Source organism: Thermobia domestica, chromosome 2 (assembly GCF_964235325.1).
Source record: "Thermobia domestica chromosome 2, izTheDome1.hap1.1, whole genome shotgun sequence".
Taxonomy (NCBI): domain Eukaryota; kingdom Metazoa; phylum Arthropoda; class Insecta; order Zygentoma; family Lepismatidae; genus Thermobia; species Thermobia domestica.
In genome coordinates this window covers 77,614,685-77,634,763 of record NC_137455.1, presented here as the reverse complement: position 1 = coordinate 77,634,763, position 20,079 = coordinate 77,614,685, and the positions used below count along the sequence as shown (strand labels likewise).

General features: G+C 35.1%; 1 protein-coding gene across 1 annotated transcript in view; it reads left to right on the top strand.

Moving 5' to 3' along the window:
• Positions 1 to 19,440, top strand: part of LOC145672968 (uncharacterized protein C05D11.1-like) — a 79,964-nt gene extending 60,524 nt beyond the window's left edge. Inside the window, exons 15-18 of the mRNA XM_081742240.1 lie at positions 633 to 776; positions 2,127 to 2,287; positions 10,556 to 10,708; positions 18,870 to 19,440. Coding sequence (XP_081598366.1) covers positions 633 to 776; positions 2,127 to 2,287; positions 10,556 to 10,708; positions 18,870 to 18,930 — 519 coding nt within the window. The 3' untranslated portion in view covers positions 18,931 to 19,440. The remainder of the gene's footprint in view (positions 1 to 632; positions 777 to 2,126; positions 2,288 to 10,555; positions 10,709 to 18,869) is intronic.
• Positions 19,441 to 20,079: the final 639 nt, after the last annotated feature.

Here is a 20,079-nt window from a genome sequence, read left to right as displayed (position 1 = left end):
TTATAATCTCATTGAATTTATATATAATATAAAGAAAGTGTTCGTAAAATTCGGTTATTTTCCATTATTTCTCAGATTACATTAAAAGTTTCAATAAAAGTACTACGATAAGTGATTTACTTGATTCGTCAATTATAACAGTGATTAACTTACTGCGAAGTCCGGTGGACTAAGTAATTACATTTTGGCTAGGAAGTTACAAAGCAGCTAGCATGAACAAAAGAGGACATAAGATGAACAATAAAGACCTTCCTGATATTTGATATTGTCCTACACAGAATTAATTCTGTGACTAAAGAAAATTATTTTTTAAATTTTTCTCCGTGTTATATATGCGAGCTACTGGCGGCTTTTACCTACCGAAACTAGGGTGCACATAACACGAAAAATACGGTTATAGCACAGTAGTCCATTTTTTAAATGAAACAAATCAATTCATTAACTTAGTGTGGATTTAATGTTGACTTTCTTGAAGGTTTCAAATTATAGAATGTCAAAAACTTGGATTAGATAGAAAATAATTATCATGATTCTGTATTTGTAGTCGACGTAAAAATTTATGTTCATATTTGTTTTGTGTTCATTTGTATATATTATGATCGTAAGCATTGTATTCGTTATTTTCCATAAAGGGTCCTATGTGGCGTCAAATACGAGGTCTTGGATTGGCGTATTCATTCCACGTATTTCCTCGACCTAATGAAGGCCTTCTTCACTTGACCTTGTATAGAGCAACGAATGTCGTTTCTGCGTTCAAGGAAGCAAAATCTATTATGGTAAGTTCATAATATTTGGTTATGCTACTTTAGGGTGAAAATGCATCTATATTCACTTCATAACGTACTTCTACAGTTACAGTTTCGAAATAAACTTTTCTGTCGCTTTCATTGAACATTCAATATTAATCTGTTATGTACAGAGAATCAATATTATACAATAAAAGGAAACGATCTAATAATACCAATAACTTAGTTTATCACATATCACTAGAGCAGTGCTTCCTAACCTTGTTTACCTGACACCCTCTTCGTAAACGCTCATACTTTTGCTTCCCGGTGGTTGGTCTAATAAACCCTTTTTGTGATTTCAGATGCAGCATGGAATTCTCATATATTCAGTAATCATAATGATATTTCCATGTATGTATTTTCACCAGGACTTCTGCCTACCATTGTAGTGCAGTATTATTTTTTTTTTTTTTTACAAGCTTTGTTCTTAATGAAACCACAGTTCTTAGTAGTTATTTTGTACTTGTACGGTATGTAGAGTAACGTCTTTTTGTTACAACATTCGTTACTTTATAAGTTAGAATGGAGTTTATTTCCCAGTAGCTTGCCCTCCTCTCTAAGTTGGGAATCACTAGAATGTTTTCATGTTTCAAAGTGCAGAGATCATCAGTGGCATTATTTTAAGAAAAACGATTGGGGAAAATAATAGTTTGATAAATTAACTACAATTAGTGGATGTAAACATTAATTAAAAATGTTAATATATTATACATACAAAGCAAAAGTTTCTATTCAGAGTTTTTTGTTTTTAATCTCATTTCATCTTTCTTTGGTTTTATAAATACCTGTTGAAGGATTTCTTGTCTTTCTTTCCTTTTTACTTGTTGTAGCCAAAACTTTTTGTGAAAGCGTTAATGATTTGTATTCGACTTGAATCAAATGGTCTGAATGAGTATTTATTATTTAACTGTACTAGACTCAATAAATATAAGTAAATACAGTAAATATTAGACTCAGTAAATAAAATAGTACGTTTACAAATTATTGTTGAGTTGAGTTGATTTTGAGTTTAACGTCCCGTTCAGCAGCGAGGCTATATGAGACGTGGACCTACTAATTAACGTGGAATCCGAACCACATGAGCTCCCGCCGGGAATCGAACCCGGGCCGGGCCTCCCACGCCAAAGGCGCGTACGCTAACCGCTTAGCCACGGAGGAGCTCTACAAATTATTGTGACAGTAGTTTGATAGATATAAGTATTCTGGTTATTTGTGATGATACACTATTTTGTTGTGATGGTAATTATGTAAAATTTCAATGAATGCTCAGTATTTTTATCAAATAACCTCTTAATAAAGAAATCTTGATTTTACGAAAAGTGTTTTGTCCATTTTCAGGAATCATATATGTCAGGTACAGAAGAATGGGAAACTTCTTTATTTGAATCAGCCAAGAGTTCCATAATATTTGAAATAATCGAGCGAGAGAAAAGTGTAGGTGATGTTGTGGACCAATCCTTATTGTCTTACTTTAAGGGCGTGGACCATAATTATAATAGGTAAGAGTTGTATCGGGTAAAACAATAGAAGACATTTAATTAACTAACTAACTAGCTCTATGGCGTATGGAACCCGGAGGTTCAATGCCGCGTTCATAAAAGCTCTCCACTACTTTTATTACTTACGTGGCTAACTGCATCCAGTTTCTACTTTGTATTCCAATCTCTGCGAGATTCATCTTAATATTGTCCTCCCATCTGCGCCTAGGTCTTCCTAATGGTTGTTTTCCGATTGGTAGAAGACATTTAAGAAATCACTGATAGAATTGCGAAAGTAATATATGCCATAAGAATGGGAAAATAATTGAACTTACTTTTTTAAAATTTCATTAGAGTGAGTGTCATAAAACTAACATATAGGAAGGTTTGTTACTTCCTTCATTAGTTGAAACAGCCGAAGCTTATTGTTCACTCAGGTATTTTATGTACAGGCATTTCTCATCTTGACTTATTTTATCTTGGTAACAGCATCGTAAATGCACATTATTGCCTATTTTGGCCGTGTGAAACTGGAAATAGATGTTAAAAGTAGCATTGTCATTTACAGCTTTAATCCATGTATTATTTTGATAGGTTACTTCATTGAATGTTACATTGTTTATAATTATTATTAACGGAATTATGCTTAAATTTAGAGATATCTTCTCCGTTCAATTTAATTTGCGAAAATCCAGTCAGTGAAGTTTTTTCCTCTTTGTGACAGCTTCCGTCCATTTAAAATTTATTTATTTTTACTCATTACAAGCTATTATGTTTAATCCATAGCAGTTAAGCATACTTGAAATATTCACTAGAGGCAGTATGGGTGTTTTTTTTTTTTTTTTTTTCGATTCGGTATCAGTTCTGTTTGCATTCTGTTTCAGTACAATGAAACTTTCGGTTAATCTCATTAGTTAAAACAATAAGTAATCCGGATAGCCATAGAAATTCTAACGAAAACATAATTATTCAGCATTGTAAAACAGTTTATTTTTTTATTGTATTCACCATTTATTAACTATTTAAAAAACCGTAATAATTTTAATTACACTATAAAAGTTAATTTTTGTAGTATTCTTTATGACACATGTTTAAGTACTGTTTTATTTAAAAATAAAATAAGCATTATCATTACTTCCATCTTAGTTTTACAAACTTGCTGATGATTGGTACGTAGTATGTTTAGAAACATACGCTGTCAAAAAAGGACTCAAGGAAACGAAGAACATAGAAGAGTTTTAGACAGACAGATTGGTATTCAAATTGTTTGTACACGAATTAAATATTACGTATAGTTAAACAGAGAAAACTGTGTAAATAATGTTGCAGTTCACTCCAGATAAGCGAAAGTCAGATTAATTAGAAATTCTGATATATTCTTCATTGAATCTTAAAGATTATATTTGTTATGAATTCTATTGAGACGCTCTGAAATTTATATATATAGTTAGTCTGGTCAAATGTTTTGTCCCAAACACACATACGAAAAATGCCAGTAGTTAGAAATGATGTATGAAATGAATCTAGCATGGATGTGAAACCCTAATGTTGGTTGAACTTACACCACGATTATTGACCTGTTTCTTTTATGGTGAAGGTAGAATGGGGAAAGATGATGGTGTTACTCTTTTGGTCCTACACAAGTGCGAACATCCACCAACAACTACCTTTAAGTTACTGAAGAAACTTAATATTACAGAGAAATTCGTTTATCGCACCATACAGTGATATAATGAAACATCATCTGTCGAAGATAAGCATCGCACGGGTAGACCGCTCCATCAGGACACCAGGTGTCATTAAAGCAGTGAAGTTAACAAATGCTGGAAATCCGGTCCGCAAGCAGAAACTCATGGTCTTGCAAATGAATATGTTGCGATCATCAATGAAAAGGATTACTAATAAAGACATAGGACTGCATACCTATCACAGGACAGGCCAGTGGTTAAATTACCGCTTAATGGAAATGCGACATGACATTCTCCTTCAGTAGTATGCGGATAACAAGTATCGACAAATTTTGCTCACAAATGAGAAAATGTTTACACTTAAAGAACACCTCAACAGACAGAATGATAGTGTGTATGCTATAACCAGTGCTACAGCATGTGAACAAGTTTCTCGAGTCCAATGAGGCCATCATCCTGCATCAGTGATAATTTGGCTGGATACGTCGTACCTGGCTTCCACTGACATCCATTTTTGCCAGAGAAGTGTGAAAACGGAGTTTAAAATGTACCAGGAGGAAATTCTCGACAAGGTGGTAAAACCCGTGGGCCACCACTATGTTCAAAAATAAGTCTTGGTGTTCCAACAGGACTTGGTTACAAGGCGAAGACGACTCTGGAGTGTTATTTTTTCGCAACAAAATTGCGTTCATCACCACCAAAGAATGGTCCTCGTTGAGTTGAGACTGAAATCCTCTAGATTTCAAGATCTGGTCATATTTGAAGAAGAAGGTGTGTACTCAGCCTCACATGACTATGGACTTCATGAAGTCTACTATAGTAAAAGCATTACAGACGAGTTCAAATTATTAGACTCAACATTCAGTTTCTGAATATTTTACTGTTCTTAGAATATTACATGAGAAAATACGTTCGAACTTAGTCCAAATTACTACCTTGTAACTCTTTCCTAATTTCTAGTGGGTGTGGAATATGCTTTTTAATATCAATAAAACAGATGCGTTCATGACATTCAAATTTAATTACTATACAGTGTGTATATCCAAATTGGAAATAAAAAGTGAAATGGAATACTTACAAGAAAATTCTCTCACACACAAAGATTAATATTTCGTATGAAATTCCTTATTCTTTATTAATTCTTCTATCCTTTGTGGCATCCTATGTACGAGTTTAGCACATTTTGCCTTCAATTCAGCATCATGATACCACAAATTGTTGATCTCCTCGATCAATTGATGTTTGGTTGTAATGTGCTTCTTCTTTAGCTTTTCCTTCATGAACCTCCAAAGATTTTCAATCGGTTCATATCAGGGCCACGGAAGAACACTAATTTCGTTGTCCTAGAAGAATTTTGTCACAGCTTTGGCACAGTGACGTGGGGCTTTATCATGCATAAAGATGAATTGTACATCAAATCAGACTGCAGTCTGAGAAAGCAGTTCTTCTTGAAGAACTTGTAGATATTGGTCGTGCTCCGTTGTCCCCCCTACTATATACAGTCTTCCAAACTCGAAGACAGATATCGCACCCCAGACCATGACTAAAGTAGGATGCGGTTTATTAAAGACATTCCAACTTGAATTCCTCCCAGGTCGACGTCGCACATATTGTGAACATTCATCAGACACGAAGACACATGATTCATCAGTGAAACACACCATTCTCCAATCGTCATCAGTCCAATATTCTAGGCCTCGTGGTCATTCGAGGCGCTTCTTTGCAATGATTGGAGTAGACTCTAATTTTTGTTTTCTTTCTTGACCGCGTGCTTTTATTTCCTCGGCACAAAGAATCCTTCGAACACTTTCAGGCCAAATGTCTGCGCCGTACTCAGCCATTTTTATGCTTAAGTCTATCAGAAGTTTCACTTCTGTTTCCCGAAGCCAGTCTTTTTAGTTTTCTCATACCTCTTAGCGATAGCTTTGGTTTTCGCCCACACTTCCCAACTCTACTAGTTATGTGTCGCCGTGTATATCTTATTTCCACCAGAAGTATTTTTTTAACTTCCACTTTATGCGGAGAAAGGTCCTTTTCCTTTTCCCATTATGCTGCGATTACAGGACTTTACAGAATAAAAGATTGTTTCACGAAACACGTCATGATCATTTTAAACTGGCCCCTTCGAGCTGTCGAACGCTTTGAATGTTGTAATTTCTTAGTGTGTGTAACAGCAACCACACTACTTCAGACTGTAACTTGTTGATAGGAACCACAATAGCTATCTACAACTGAAACATCACTTTCACTATTTCCCTCCGCACCAATGCCATCTGCTGTTCAACAGTAATATCACCACTTCAACTGTACAGTAAACAAATGAAGGATCCGATATTTGTGGTTTAACCATTAAATTAAATGTTCTAGAACTCTGAAATTAGGACTCCTACATCAACTTTGCGTTTTTCGAGAGTGAGTCTAATAATTTGAATACGTCTGTAGCTAACATAAACATAAATGTAATGCGTGCTACCATTGATGGTTGACCGCGTCGTTTACGAGCTTTTGTCCAAGCACAGGAAAGATAGTTTGAATAACTGCTATAGCCATTGATTTGTCACTTACCATTATATATATTGTATTACACATTTCTTTCTCTTCATATTTCGGGTCATTTTTATGGTCTGTTAAACTTGGAGACAGAACTTTTAACCAGACTGTGTATAAGTTTCTTTTGTTCAGCTTGCAAGGAATGTATTCAGGGTTTACATTCAACTTGAAAGTCCGTTATAACTTTTAAACTAATAGGCAAAAAGCCACGAAATTTTTGACGATGCAAACATCTACAGGGGACATTGTTTGACATACTCCGCATTACAATCAGATTAACAGTGTTGCTACCCAACACAATTATTTTTTTTTCAAATGGCAGTATGTTAGATTATTACATATGTCAAATCTACATGCTAAACGAAAACTTACAAGACCATATTTTATTGAGTGTTACAAACTAAGGACGCTACAGTATCACAATTAATCAAACTTTGGAAATCTATAGAACATTAATAATCCAAGTGAGACGGGCAGGTCAGTACACATTTATAAAGTACTTTATTTTTGAATATTATGGTCATAATATGACTATTTCGAATAAATAAGCGTAAAATTAGAAAAGACTGATTTTTTTCAAAAGGTTTGATTCTACTATTTAGTTGAGTATCACATCTAATCACATAGGTGATTTTCAATACACATAAAGATCATAATAACATACACAACTCCCATAAGTGTTTGATATATCAAGCCGTTCCACAGATATGAAAAGCATTAGTAAAGGTCATAATACTGCTTAACATTATAATTGCGAGAACTTGTAATTACAGTTATCAGAAACTGTTTTTGCTATGATATAAAAGCAAATGATAGCACCAGCTATTATAAAAATGTCCCACAAATACGTCATTTAGGGCCGCGATGTCTCAGTGGTAGAGTGTTCGCCTCTGGTGCATGGGGTCCTTGGTTTGATTTGAGCTCGGGCCAAGTGAACTTCGTGGTAGACAAATATCATATGCGGGGTTTTCTCGGGGTTCTCCAGTTTCTTCCACTTTCTTCATTCCACCATTTCCTTCATTTCTCATCATCACAGTTTCCTTTACCCTAGCCGGCATGACTGTGGGACGTAAAACTTAAAGACTTAATTTCAAATGCGTCATTTTAAGCAATATCTTTATTTTTCATATTTCCGGAACGGTTTGAGACGATACATTACTGCAACGATAATACCATTTTTACATCTTTTGAAAACTATCCATGTTACTAAATTTTATAATATCCTAGCACTTTTTCCAAATAAAGCGTTTCGAAAAAACTCAAATTTTCGTTTCCTTTTAACTTCGGGATATGCATAACTCCGTCAACTTCACTTGCGTTATTACTATTCTTAGAAGGCTCCAGAGTTTGTGTCTGTGATATTGTAGCGTCCTTAGTTTGTAACACTGAGTAAGTATGGTGTTGTAAGTTTTCGTTTAATATGTAGATTTCAAATATGTAATAATCTGACTTAAAGAAAATACAACTTTATGTTAGGTTCACAACACTGTTACCGAGGTTGCATTATAGGGTAACAGTGTCTCACCGTTGATATTTGTGTTTCAACATAAATGGCCCACCCTGCGTATGTGTATCATTCTATTTCTTTACACTATTCCCACTTTTCTTCGTTTTTTCCATTTCCATTTAGCTTGCTATAATGTTTCGCACCATATATATATATATATATCGTCGATCTACTGCCGAAACTGCGAATGTGCTAAATTTGACTTTGAGCTATAAGAATTTTAATATTCAACTTACCCCGAAAAATCAGAATATAGACTTAGGTACATGTTTTAGGAATTGACGATAACTTCAATGTACTCATACTTCATAAATGGGACTTTGGTATTGGAATCTGTGTGCACCAAATAACAAAACTGCACTTAGATGAAAATAGCAAAATTTGCACATTCGCGGTTTTGGCATTGGACCGACGATATATATATAAAAAAGTGAAACACGTGATGGGGTTTGAACACGGATCACATGATTACCACTTACGCATGTTACCCCTAATTCATGCCAAACAATTTTAATTTATCTCTGTTAGAAACTTATCTTCAATGCGCCATGTGGTGTTATCGCCATATCTTTACCAGGTCCTATCGTCGAAACAAGGCCCCGGAGGTTAAAGACTATTTAAGTTTTTCGTCTTTTTACATCTAGCAGCACCCCCTTCATTTAGCATAAATATATATCATGCAGCATATCTAGCGCCCATGCTCATAGAGGGGTGAGATGGTGCTAGATGTAAAAAGAAGACGAAAACGTAATATGCTCTTTAACCTCTGGAACTTTGTTTCAGCGGTAGGTTCCGGTGTGTGTGTATATATATAATATGTATATGATGTGCGAGACTCGGGTTCAATTCCCGGCTGGAGCTCATGTGATTCAGATCCCACGTTAAACCGTAGGTTCACGTCTCATAGCCTCATCGCTGATAGGGATGCTGAACTTAAATCAATATCTATCTATCTATCTATCTATCTATCTATCTATCTATCTATATATATATATATATATATATATATATATATATATATATATATGCACTATGTGATCAAAAGCCCGGATCACTCCCCAAAACATACGTTTTTCATATTAGATGCATTGTGCTGCCACCTACTGCCAGGTACTCATTATCAGCGACCTCAGTAGTCGTTAGACATCGTGAGAAAGCAGAATGGGGCGCTCCGCGGAACTCACGGACTTCGAACGTTGTCAGGTGATTGGGTATCACTTGTGTCAGAAGTCTGTACGCGAGATTTCCATACTTAAACATCCCTAGGTCCACTGTGTCTGATGTGATAGTGAAGTGGAAACGTGAAGGGACACGTACAGCACAAAAGCGTACAGGCCGACCTCGTCTGTTGACTGACAGAGACCGCCGACACTTGAGAAGGGCTGTAAAGTGTAATAGGCAGACATCTATCCAGACCATTACACAGGAATTCCAAACTGCATCAGGATCCACTCCAAGTACTATATAGTCAGGCGTGAGATGAGAAAACTTGGATTTCATGGTCGAGCGGCTGCTCATAAGCCACACATCACACAGGTAAATGCCAAACGATGCCTCGCTTGGTTTAAGGAGCTTAAACATTGTACGATTGAACAATGGAAAAACGTTGTGTGGAGTGACGAATCACGGTACACAATGTGGCGATCCGATGGCAGGGTGTGGGTATGGCGAATATCCGGTGAACGTCATCTGTCAGCGTGTGTAGTGCCAACAGTAAAATTCGGAGGTGGTGGTGTTATGGTGTGGTCGTGTTTTTCTTGGAGGGGGCTTGCACCCCTTGTTGTTTTGCGTAGCACTCTCACAGCTTAGGCCTACATTGATGTTTTAAGCACCTTCTTGCTTCCCACTGTTGAAGAGCAATTCGGGAATGGCGATTGCATCTTTCAACACGAACGAGCACCTGTTCATACTACACGGCCTGTGGTGGAGTGGTTACATGACCGTAACATCCCTGTAATGGACTGGCCTGCACAGAGTCCTGACTTGAATCTTATAGAATCCCTTTAGGATGTTTTGGAACGCCGACTTCGTGTCAGGCCTCACCGACCTACATCGATACCTCTCCTCAGTTCAACACTCCGTGAAGAATGGGCTACAATTCCCCAATAAACCTTCCAACACCTGATTGAAAGTATGCCTGCGAGAGTGGAAGCTGTCATCAAGGCTAAGGGTGGGCCAACAGCATATTGAATTTCAGCAGTACCGATGGAGGGCGCCACGAACTTGTAAGTAATTTTCAGTCAGGTGTCCGAATACTTTTGATATATATTATACATACATATGCAGTTTACAGCATTCAAAGCCATAAACGTTTATGTATATATTAACTCATGAGATGTACTGCTACAGTAAATATATAATCAGGTTCCTGGTTGAACAGAAATGAAATTTACTTTCAGTGCTATTGACTTTCACAGTAACTGTGCAAAGAAATTTGGATAATCTTAAGCTTTATTATTATATTATTATTATTATTATTATTACTTTATTTCTTTAAAATTCATATGTAAGAGTGTATGTTATTTCCATTTCCATTTGTTACAGAAACCTAATTAAAAAGCTAGCTGAAGTGACTGTAGAAGATTTGAAAAAGGTAGGACCTCGTTATGTAACCCCATTATTTAATCCGGAACAGTCAAGAACTGCAATTGTGTGCCATCCATCGAAGGTGGAAGAAGTAACATTAGGATTTAAAGAGTAAGTTGTGTTTTCACGTTTTAAAAATTAATGCATAGTAGAAATTAAGCTTTCAATAGGAACAACAAAAGTATTGTTTTCACATAATCTAATGTCAAATATTTCCTATTATTTCAACCTTCAGTGAAAGTCATTCTGAAACGTATAGGACAGCGTTTCCCAACCTTTTTCAACTTGCGGCACACTACGGGTGTTACTTGGATTCTCGCGGCACACTTATAGATATTATTATTTGTAAATGTAAAACACAGTGGTATTTTTCTGTGATTATTGATATCCTTCTTACAGAGAAGACAGCTTTATCACTGGTTTTTCCCCGTGGTAAATCATTATGCTTATTTTCCATTCTAATTTAAGAATAGAAAACAATTGCAATGAAATATTGGACTCAGGTTTTTAAAAATACGCTTTCTTTTTAAAAGCTGTATCCAATCTTTTACTAAGAAGGAAGATCACTAAATAACGAACGAATAAACACAACTCTTTTACTTTTAAAAGACAAATGTGGGTAATTTGTCGAAAGGATTGAATGATATTTTAAATTTTCAAGTTACGAAATAGTCTGCAATAATAAAGAAGCAATAATGGTCATAACAATGATAACCATTTTTTTCAACATTAGAAATATACAGAACAGTAACCTGGTATGAAACTTAAAATTGTAGATTCACAGTAGAGGTTTATATTAATGTGAAATACAAATATACATTTTTCCCTACGTTTTGCAATTTGATTACTATAAAATTAATAATTTTGTTTCGATTCCTCGCGGCACACCAGCTGTATCCAATTCACGGCACACCGGATGGGAAACGCTGGTATAGGAGGACAAAAGGATAAGGAAAAAATAATTGTTAGGAAATTTTAACTTTCATTGACATTTCATTTCTTAGCTGAAGGCTTCATCATAGGTCCACTAAGATAGGGCATTCGAATATGTAAAGTGCATAGAGCTTTCAGAAAGAAACTACCCCTTGAGAGCCACTCCATGTCAAATGAACACACAGTTTCGGAATGACCCTTACAAATTGGGGTGATATTTTATATTCTGACCGCTATCATCAGTGTGAGAAACAGGCGGAAAGTTGATTTGTAACCCGGTTTCGAAATAACAGACTCCAAGTTCTCAGAATTTACGAAAAATTGCTTGAGTGATATTTGTTCAATTAACTTTTACAGCTGACTTAAAGGATCGAAGGAGTTGGTTAGTAGATGTGATTTTGAAGCTTACGAAAAAAGCCTTCAGATGGTATATAACACCATAGCGTTAAAAAAAAATCGAAATGTCACAATTTTGAATTTGTCTCAAAAAGCTGTATATTGAATATTTTCAAAATAAATATATAAAACCAGTGGCGGATCCAGGATATGATCAAGGGAGAGCCTAAACCATAGTTTGCCGCTTTATCCCGTGTAAAGCAAGATTGAAGCTCATTTTATACAGTGTATACCTGAGCATCGAGGGAAAGAGGCTATAGCCCTCCCCTTGGATCCGAGCCAGTATAAAGCAATATACAGATAGTTATGAATGGTGGCTTCCATTTCAATTCAGGAAGAGCATGTACCATCACCATCTCAGATATTGTTGAAACTTTTTTTATAGCAACTACACATGTTTTTAAGAGACCCATATTTTTTTGTTTTATCGAAAAAAATTTTCCCGCCAAGTAATGGGCCATCAAAGACGGGGAGTACAATTTATGAATTGTAGAAGACATGGAAAATGGGTCAACTTCGGAGCCTCACCATTCGGCTATGGAGACAGGTAGAGTTATAATTCTTGTTGTGGTATGTACATAGGGATATAAATAAACTATATTGTATCAGAGTTTGGTTTGCGCATGCGTATCTTTTTGTACATAAATTAACAAATAAACGTCAATTTATCTGAAAAGTCGGAGTTTGCGAATTTTTTTCGAGCACTTCCGGTTCGAATTTTAAAATTCTGTTTTCGCGGTTGGTAAGACCTAGCTACCCGCTTTCCGAAAAAAAAAAAAAATTGTATCGCTTCTGTGTGCAACCGTTTTGTCGTAAAAAAATTCGAGAAATTGTAAAATTTTCAAAAATCACCATTTTTGGGCGCCATTTTCTCGAAAACACCATCTTTTAAAATTCTGAAATTTTGTCAGATGGTTCAACTTTACATGAATAATAAACACACCAAATACCATTCTCGACCAATGCTTCATGAATTAACTGCAGCTTTTTGAAGTTAGCGAAGTTTCGTTAACTTTGATGTCACAGTTAGCAACACTGGGAACAATAAAAGTGCAATGATTTGATGATGTTTGTGTTTCATATTCATTAAATGAAGAATAAAAACTTTTCTTGACTGTTTTTTTCATTATTTTGATCAAGAAGGCTCTCTGAAATAGTAAAATAAGCCTCCCCCTACTCCTCCGTTTTCTTAAACCGAAATAATCTGAGGTGGAAATTACGATTACGAAACACACAAATTTTAAGTTTACTTGAAATGATCATCCAATAAATTCTGATAATCTACGAAAAGCCTGAACATATACCTCAGTGATGATTTGGAATGCTCCAGACAAAGTCTCAATTAAATGCGATGTCATTACAGTGATCGAAAAAGGACAAAAAGTTTAAAAAAATCGAAACGTTTTCTTACGCGTTCCAAAGAAATTTACTGACTTTTTAAACAGAACAATCCCAATACAAGAATGGGTCACTCGGAATTTTACAGTATTCGACTAAAGTGGGTCAGTCCGCAACCTGCGAGGGAAGTGTGTATATATATGTGTGTGTGTGTTGTACAAATTTTAAGTTAGCTGCTACTGCGTTGCTACAAATCAAAGGTGCAGCCTGTATTGAAGCTGTCATGAGTGACATATTTCCTTTAGTAGTATGATCCGTAGAAAATGACAACTGTCTTCTTCAAGAATGTGGGGAATGTCCTGGAGTGGAAGGAATAAGTGTAGTCTTTAATTATTGATCCTGATGAAAATGAAACTGTTACGTATGCCATATGGGAAAACAATAATCTCGTTAAAAAAACTGTGCGACTTTTTTGTTTTCGTATGGTACATTGCTGGATTAACTGTAAGAATTGTAATTCATGACTACATCAAGAAAATCCAAAGAGAATTAATTGCTACCGAAAAGCACCGTATAAAATTTCAAGATACAAATTCTAATTTACTTCATATGGACTTCGCTGAAAACTGAACTGTTATTCTGCAAAGTGAAATTCAAAGTTATCACCGGAATATGAAACAAATGACAGTTTTGTTGCTATAAACGACGATAAAACACACGATTCGGCTCATGTACTCATAGCCATAGACAAGATTCTAAAAATACTCGAAGAAAAGCGAAAATATATTTTATAGAAAAAGATTTGAATACGAGAAAATAAGTGTCTACAATTTCCCAAACCGTGTCAGTGATTTCTGACGGTGCTGCATCCCACTTTAAAAATCGCTTTCAGATGTTCGAGATGCAGACAGGTCCGATAAACCAGTGGTTTTGCAGTGAAACCGGCCATGCAAGGGTCTGTGTGACGGTATTGAGGGGGGGGGGGGAGGTGTAAAGGATGTGGCAACGCGGCATAACCTTAAGCAAAAACAGATACACAGTATTAAAACCGCAGAAGAAAAAAATGAAATCTTTAAGTTTTACGTCCCACGATTATGCCGGTTAGGCTAAAGAAGACGGTGATTATGAGAAATGAATGAAATGGTGAAATGCAGAAAGTGGGAGGAAACGGGATAACCCCGAGAAAACCCACGAGCACGGTGTTTGTCCACCACAAAGCCCACACGGCGTGAGCTGGGATTGAACCAGGGACCCCAAGCACCGGAGGCGAACGCTCTACCACTGAGCCACCGCGCCCCCACTAAAACCGCATAAGAATTCGTGAGTATAGTGCAAGTACAAACTCCGGGTATTACTCTCGTTTTATTGCCTGGAACTGAATTCGACGACTTCCGGAAGAAAAAAAGGGAAAGTATGCGACCGGTAACTAATATTCAACGAAGTCATCTTTGGCTTTCGGAAAATGGCGAAGTTTTGATGGCAGTAACGGGTCACCATGAACTAACTTCATGCTTCCCCCAAAATCGAACTTGTGCAATTCAAAGTGTAGATTTAAGAAATCTCCAAAAAGGAACTTTTGTTACATACATATATGTATGATAACCAGTGGTGCGTAGCAGAAATATTATGAACAAATCATAAATTACGTGAAGTTGAAGTGCTGTTTATGCTTCCACATGGATCTTCAGCATTTGTAACTATCGACAATGTGCTACGCAGGGGTGGACCCAGGACGGACTTCTGGAAGGGGGGGGGGGGTTATACTGCTACTTAGAGTTACTTTTAAGAGCTCCAAACTCTGAGATTGGTTTTATTTATAAAAAAAAAATTAAAAAAGTTTCTTCCCCCTAGATCCACTCCTGGACGAGTTGTGAGCCAACATCTATTGGAGCACCTGCAAGGTTACATGCTATTAGCGAAGAAAACACCAACCAAGCAAATGATTGGTCCATGTAAAAATAATAATAATAATAATAAATAAATAAATAAATAAATAAATAAAAAATCAGTGAAATTTTGTTTCCGAAGACCATTTTAAGTAAGTGAACTTGAAATGTGTGCGTTTCGTAATCGTAATTTCTACCTCAGATTGTTTCGGTTTAAGAAAACGGAGGAGTAGGAGGAGGCTCATTTTACTATTTCAGAGAGCCTTCTTGATCAAAATAATGAAAAAAAAAAAAAAAAAAAAACAGTCAAGGAAAGCTTGTGTTCTTCATTTAATGAATGTGAACCACAAACATCATCAAATCATTGCACTTTTATTGTTCCCAGTGTTGCTAACTGTGACATCAAAGTTAACGAAACTTCGCTAACTTCAAAAGGCTGCAGTTAATTCATGAAGCATTGGTCGAGAATGGTATTTGGTGTGTTTATTATTCATGTAAAGTTGAACCATCTGACAAAATTTCAGAATTTTAAAAGATGGTGTTTTCGAGAAAATGGCGCCCAAAAATGGTGATTTTTGAAAATTTTACAATTTCTCGAATTTTTTTACGACAAAACGGTTGCACACAGAAGCGATACAATTTTTTTTTTTCGGAAAGCGGGTAGCTAGGTCTTACCAACCGCGAAAACAGAATTTTAAAATTCGAACCGGAAGTGCTCGAAAAAAATTCGCAAACTCCGACTTTTCAGATAAATTGACGTTCATTTGTTAATTTATGTACAAAAAGATACGCATGCGCAAACCAAACTCTAATACAATATAGTTTATTTATATCCCTATGTACATACCACAACAAGAATTATAACTCTACCTGTCTCCATAGCCGAATGGTGAAGCTCCGAAGTTGACCATTTTCCATGTCTTCTACAATTCATAAATTGTACTCCCCGTCTTTGATGGCCCATTACTTGGCGGGAAAATTTTTTTCGACAAAACAAAAAAATATGGGTCTCTTAAAAACATGTGTAGTTGCTATAAAATAAGTTTCAACAATATCTGAGATGGTGATGGTACAATTTTATATTTTTTTGCCTGAATTGAAATGGAAGGCACCGAATATATTTCCAAAATTTTTATTTTGAGTTCTTCATGGGCTCATTTGTTACAAGTATTTTTACTTCCAAACGTGGAATTGAAAATCATGTTAATTTTAGTTCTTCATTAAAAACAATTATCACACAAAAGAAGGAAGAATACATTGAAATCAAATTAATAACATACTGCAGTATCAAAAAAAGAACATTGACCAGGTTTCTGTCCGTATATTCTAAAGTTCAAGTTTCTATTCGTATGGAATATAAACAGTTCACAGTAAAATCAGAAACTTAAAGAACTAATTAGTAATTAGCAACTAGTTTCTCCGCTTGCTGACTTCTCCAAAAAGGTAATAAGGACTTAAATTAATGCTTTCGACATCTAGTCCAGTGTGACGGTCGGCTTGATCAAACATGACGCCAATACAGGAACAATAATAATTATCGAAATTCCACAATTTCTTTTAAATTTTTACACGTCCTTTCTTCCATTATGAGAAGAGGTCTTCCATTATAAGAATATCTATTTGATAAAACTTTAAAATTACATTTTTCAGCAGCGGGTATATGTTATGTTAGCACTCGTGCCCGAAACTCGAAAACGTTACAAAGAGATTCTCTATAATAGGAGAAAACTACCCTCCTCTCGGGAGTGAGGAACAATCAATCTTTACTTCTAAATTGAAGTATACGTAGATTAGTTGCTACGCCAAGACTGAATAGCCAATAGGATGTTAAGGATTATTTTCGAAAACCAATAATCAGAATTTAGGTTCTTGAAAGTAATTTAGGAGAAGTGGAATAGGGTAAAATCGATAAAACGTCTCTTGAACCCGAACGAAAAATTCTAATAAAGATAACCTAAGATATGATGCCTCTTTGGTGTAACAGAATTTTATTAAAGATAAAAATACACTAAGCAAAATAGAAATATGAACCTTATGAACCAAATTAAAGGGAAATAGATACAGTTTGTAAAAAAAAAAAAAAAAAAACGAAAAAGAGGATTTTATGTAAAGAAATGCTTACATATTAAAGAACAATTTATAAGGAAAATTTAGTAGTCATATTCAATCCCATAAAGGATTTCAAATAAAACAAAATTTATAATGAAGATAAATTTAAGAAATAAATCGCAATATGTCTTGTAAATTTACTAGGGGTACTTTTAAACAATCAAACTATTACAAAGGAAACCGTAAAATTTACAAATGGGATATTAATGGTACCTCAGTTATAGGAATTAAATGTGGAAATGCTAACAATTGAAATAATATTTTACTTTTTCTGTTTCTCAAAACAACATACAACCTGGAAAGTTGATATATTTGGACAATAAATCTGTCCATCTTCACAAGAAGGCAAAAATATAACAAGTAAAAGGATATACTGAATTTTACTTACGAGTATATATTAATACAGAGAAGAAATAAAAGAAAATACTCAAACTTAAAATAGAACAACTTAGACAGGGAGTATTGTAATACATAAGCGATACGAAAACTTCATTATGTGTCGCAAGCTGAAGCAGAGCAGGTATCATATTTTATTCTATTTTATTCCATATCATGATACCGAACAGTTTTTTGACACGCAAGAAAATTATGTCACTATGTCGACTTCTTTTGGGTTTTGTTTGCTTAAAAAACCTGCTGACACAAGAGAATACGTACCAGCTAGCGGAGAGAGGCAGGTGCGAAGCACACAGGACTATGTATCTATTTGTAGCATTTCTTCTCTTGTATTCTATCCTGATGTGTTTATTGAAATACTTTTTATCTGATACTTAAGAAGAGAGCAATTTTTTATTTTATTATTATTATTATTGCCATTACTATTCGTATTATAAATATTTATTTATTATTGCATTTCGAATGCACCCCTTTTCTCCCTGTCTATGATTTCTGTTTTCTCTTGGGAAGAAAAGGAAGCTAGTGTCGTAGCCAAATGTAGTTTAGGCGAAAGAAATCAAAGAGGAGAAGGACTGGTCATTTTCTGCAGACAAAATTCATTAGTAAAAATTAAGTACCAGTCTGCTGCTGTTGTTTCTCATGGACGGTCTTACTCTGGCCTCTATCACACAAGGGGGCTGTGTAACCCCCTCCCCCCTTTGTGTCTGTTTCGCCTGTGGCTCTACATGGCATAGATTCCACTATACCATGCTGTGGCGACACATTAGTCCTCACATTATAGTGGAACATTACTGGGGTTCGATATGGAGTTTTCGTTTCATGTCATACCGTTCAATGTGGTTAGTGTGTGCGCCTTTAGTGCGGTGGTTTTAGATTCGATTCCCGGTGGGAGAGCACAAAAATTTTAATTTCATAGTCAATCTCTTTTATTAATGTTCCGCATTCTTTAGCCTAAGGGACATAACCGTAGGACATTAAACTAAAAAAATATCATTATACCGTTCTGTGAATCATCTGACGTCATACCTGGTTCTGCCATACCTATAATCCTATAAATATACAGTTTGTTAAAAGAATGAACAACCTTCGCAAATATATTACTGTTGCCCAATTCAATTTTATTGTGTCGAATTCGTTTGCTCTCGTAATTTCTGACAAATGTATTCTCTTCGATACAATTTAGTAATGATTACACTTTTTCTTTCCCTTTTCAGATTGGGTTGTAACTTAACTGTGTTTGATTCATTAGAAGAAAGCATTTTGAGCAAATGGTAACGAAAGTACTTTTTATATGAATCGAATGATATTATTGAGTGCAGTTTGTGAAGAAAAACATGGGAAATTTCAACTGTTGGAAAGAGAGTGCATCACCATTACTTTGACAGTTTAATGATATATTTTGCGTGCAGTGAGAGTTTTAAGTGAATAAACTGATGATAAACTATTGTTTGTGTCACCTTTCTGTGCGAAAATGTTCATGGTGATTTTAGTATGCTTCATTAATACCTCAGTACTTATTTCTTACAGAATGAAAACAAAAAAACTGAAATAAAACAGCTAACAAAAGAATCCGTTTAAAGTGAAGGGTTTTATGTAATTAAGTCTAGCAACTGATAAGAGTTCACACAAAATACCTTGCCTTTGGATGTGTAAAATTGAAACGAAAAGAATCCTGATGCCTATTTTTATGAATGTTAGTATTGATTTATTTAATGTCTTTTTGTTATTATTTTTTATAGAACACTTTAACAATTGCCAGGCTTTAAAAAAAAAGTCACAGTAAAATGTTTGTTTTATTTTTCTGTTTCCTTTTTTATTATTATTATTATTATTATTATAGACTTTACGTGTATTTATTTGTTTGTTTTCCGGAACGTTTATCACGTTATTGGAAGAAATAATTTTCTTTGTTATCTTCAGCATTAGTTACCAAGTGTCTTAAGCAAGTCTTTTCATAATTTAAAGATGACCGATGTATTTAGGAGGCATATTTACATCGAGAATCATCATCCGTAGAACTGATAAAACATTGAACGGGTTGTTAAATGACTATCAGAGGAATTTCTTACTCGAATTTCTCGGTGAGACACTGATAACAAAAGATTGCAATATATGAGGGCGTTTTCTGTGCCACTACAAATAGTTGATTGGATGAGTATTTCTAATCGAGAAATAAGAAGCAAAAATAAATTGAATACAGATCTAAGTCTTTTGGTTTGATACATCTTTTCTTTTTTTTAAATATTTCTTTAAAGACTCAGTTTACTTTACGAATCCCTTACCATCGTAAATGGCAGTCTATGTTTGTGCGTTGATCGTAAGTGATACTGTTTGTAAGTAAGTTAATGTATCTATCATTAAGATCTCGCAAGAGGCCATTCAAACAACTATGAATATCGTGTACCTAACACATTTAATATTTAA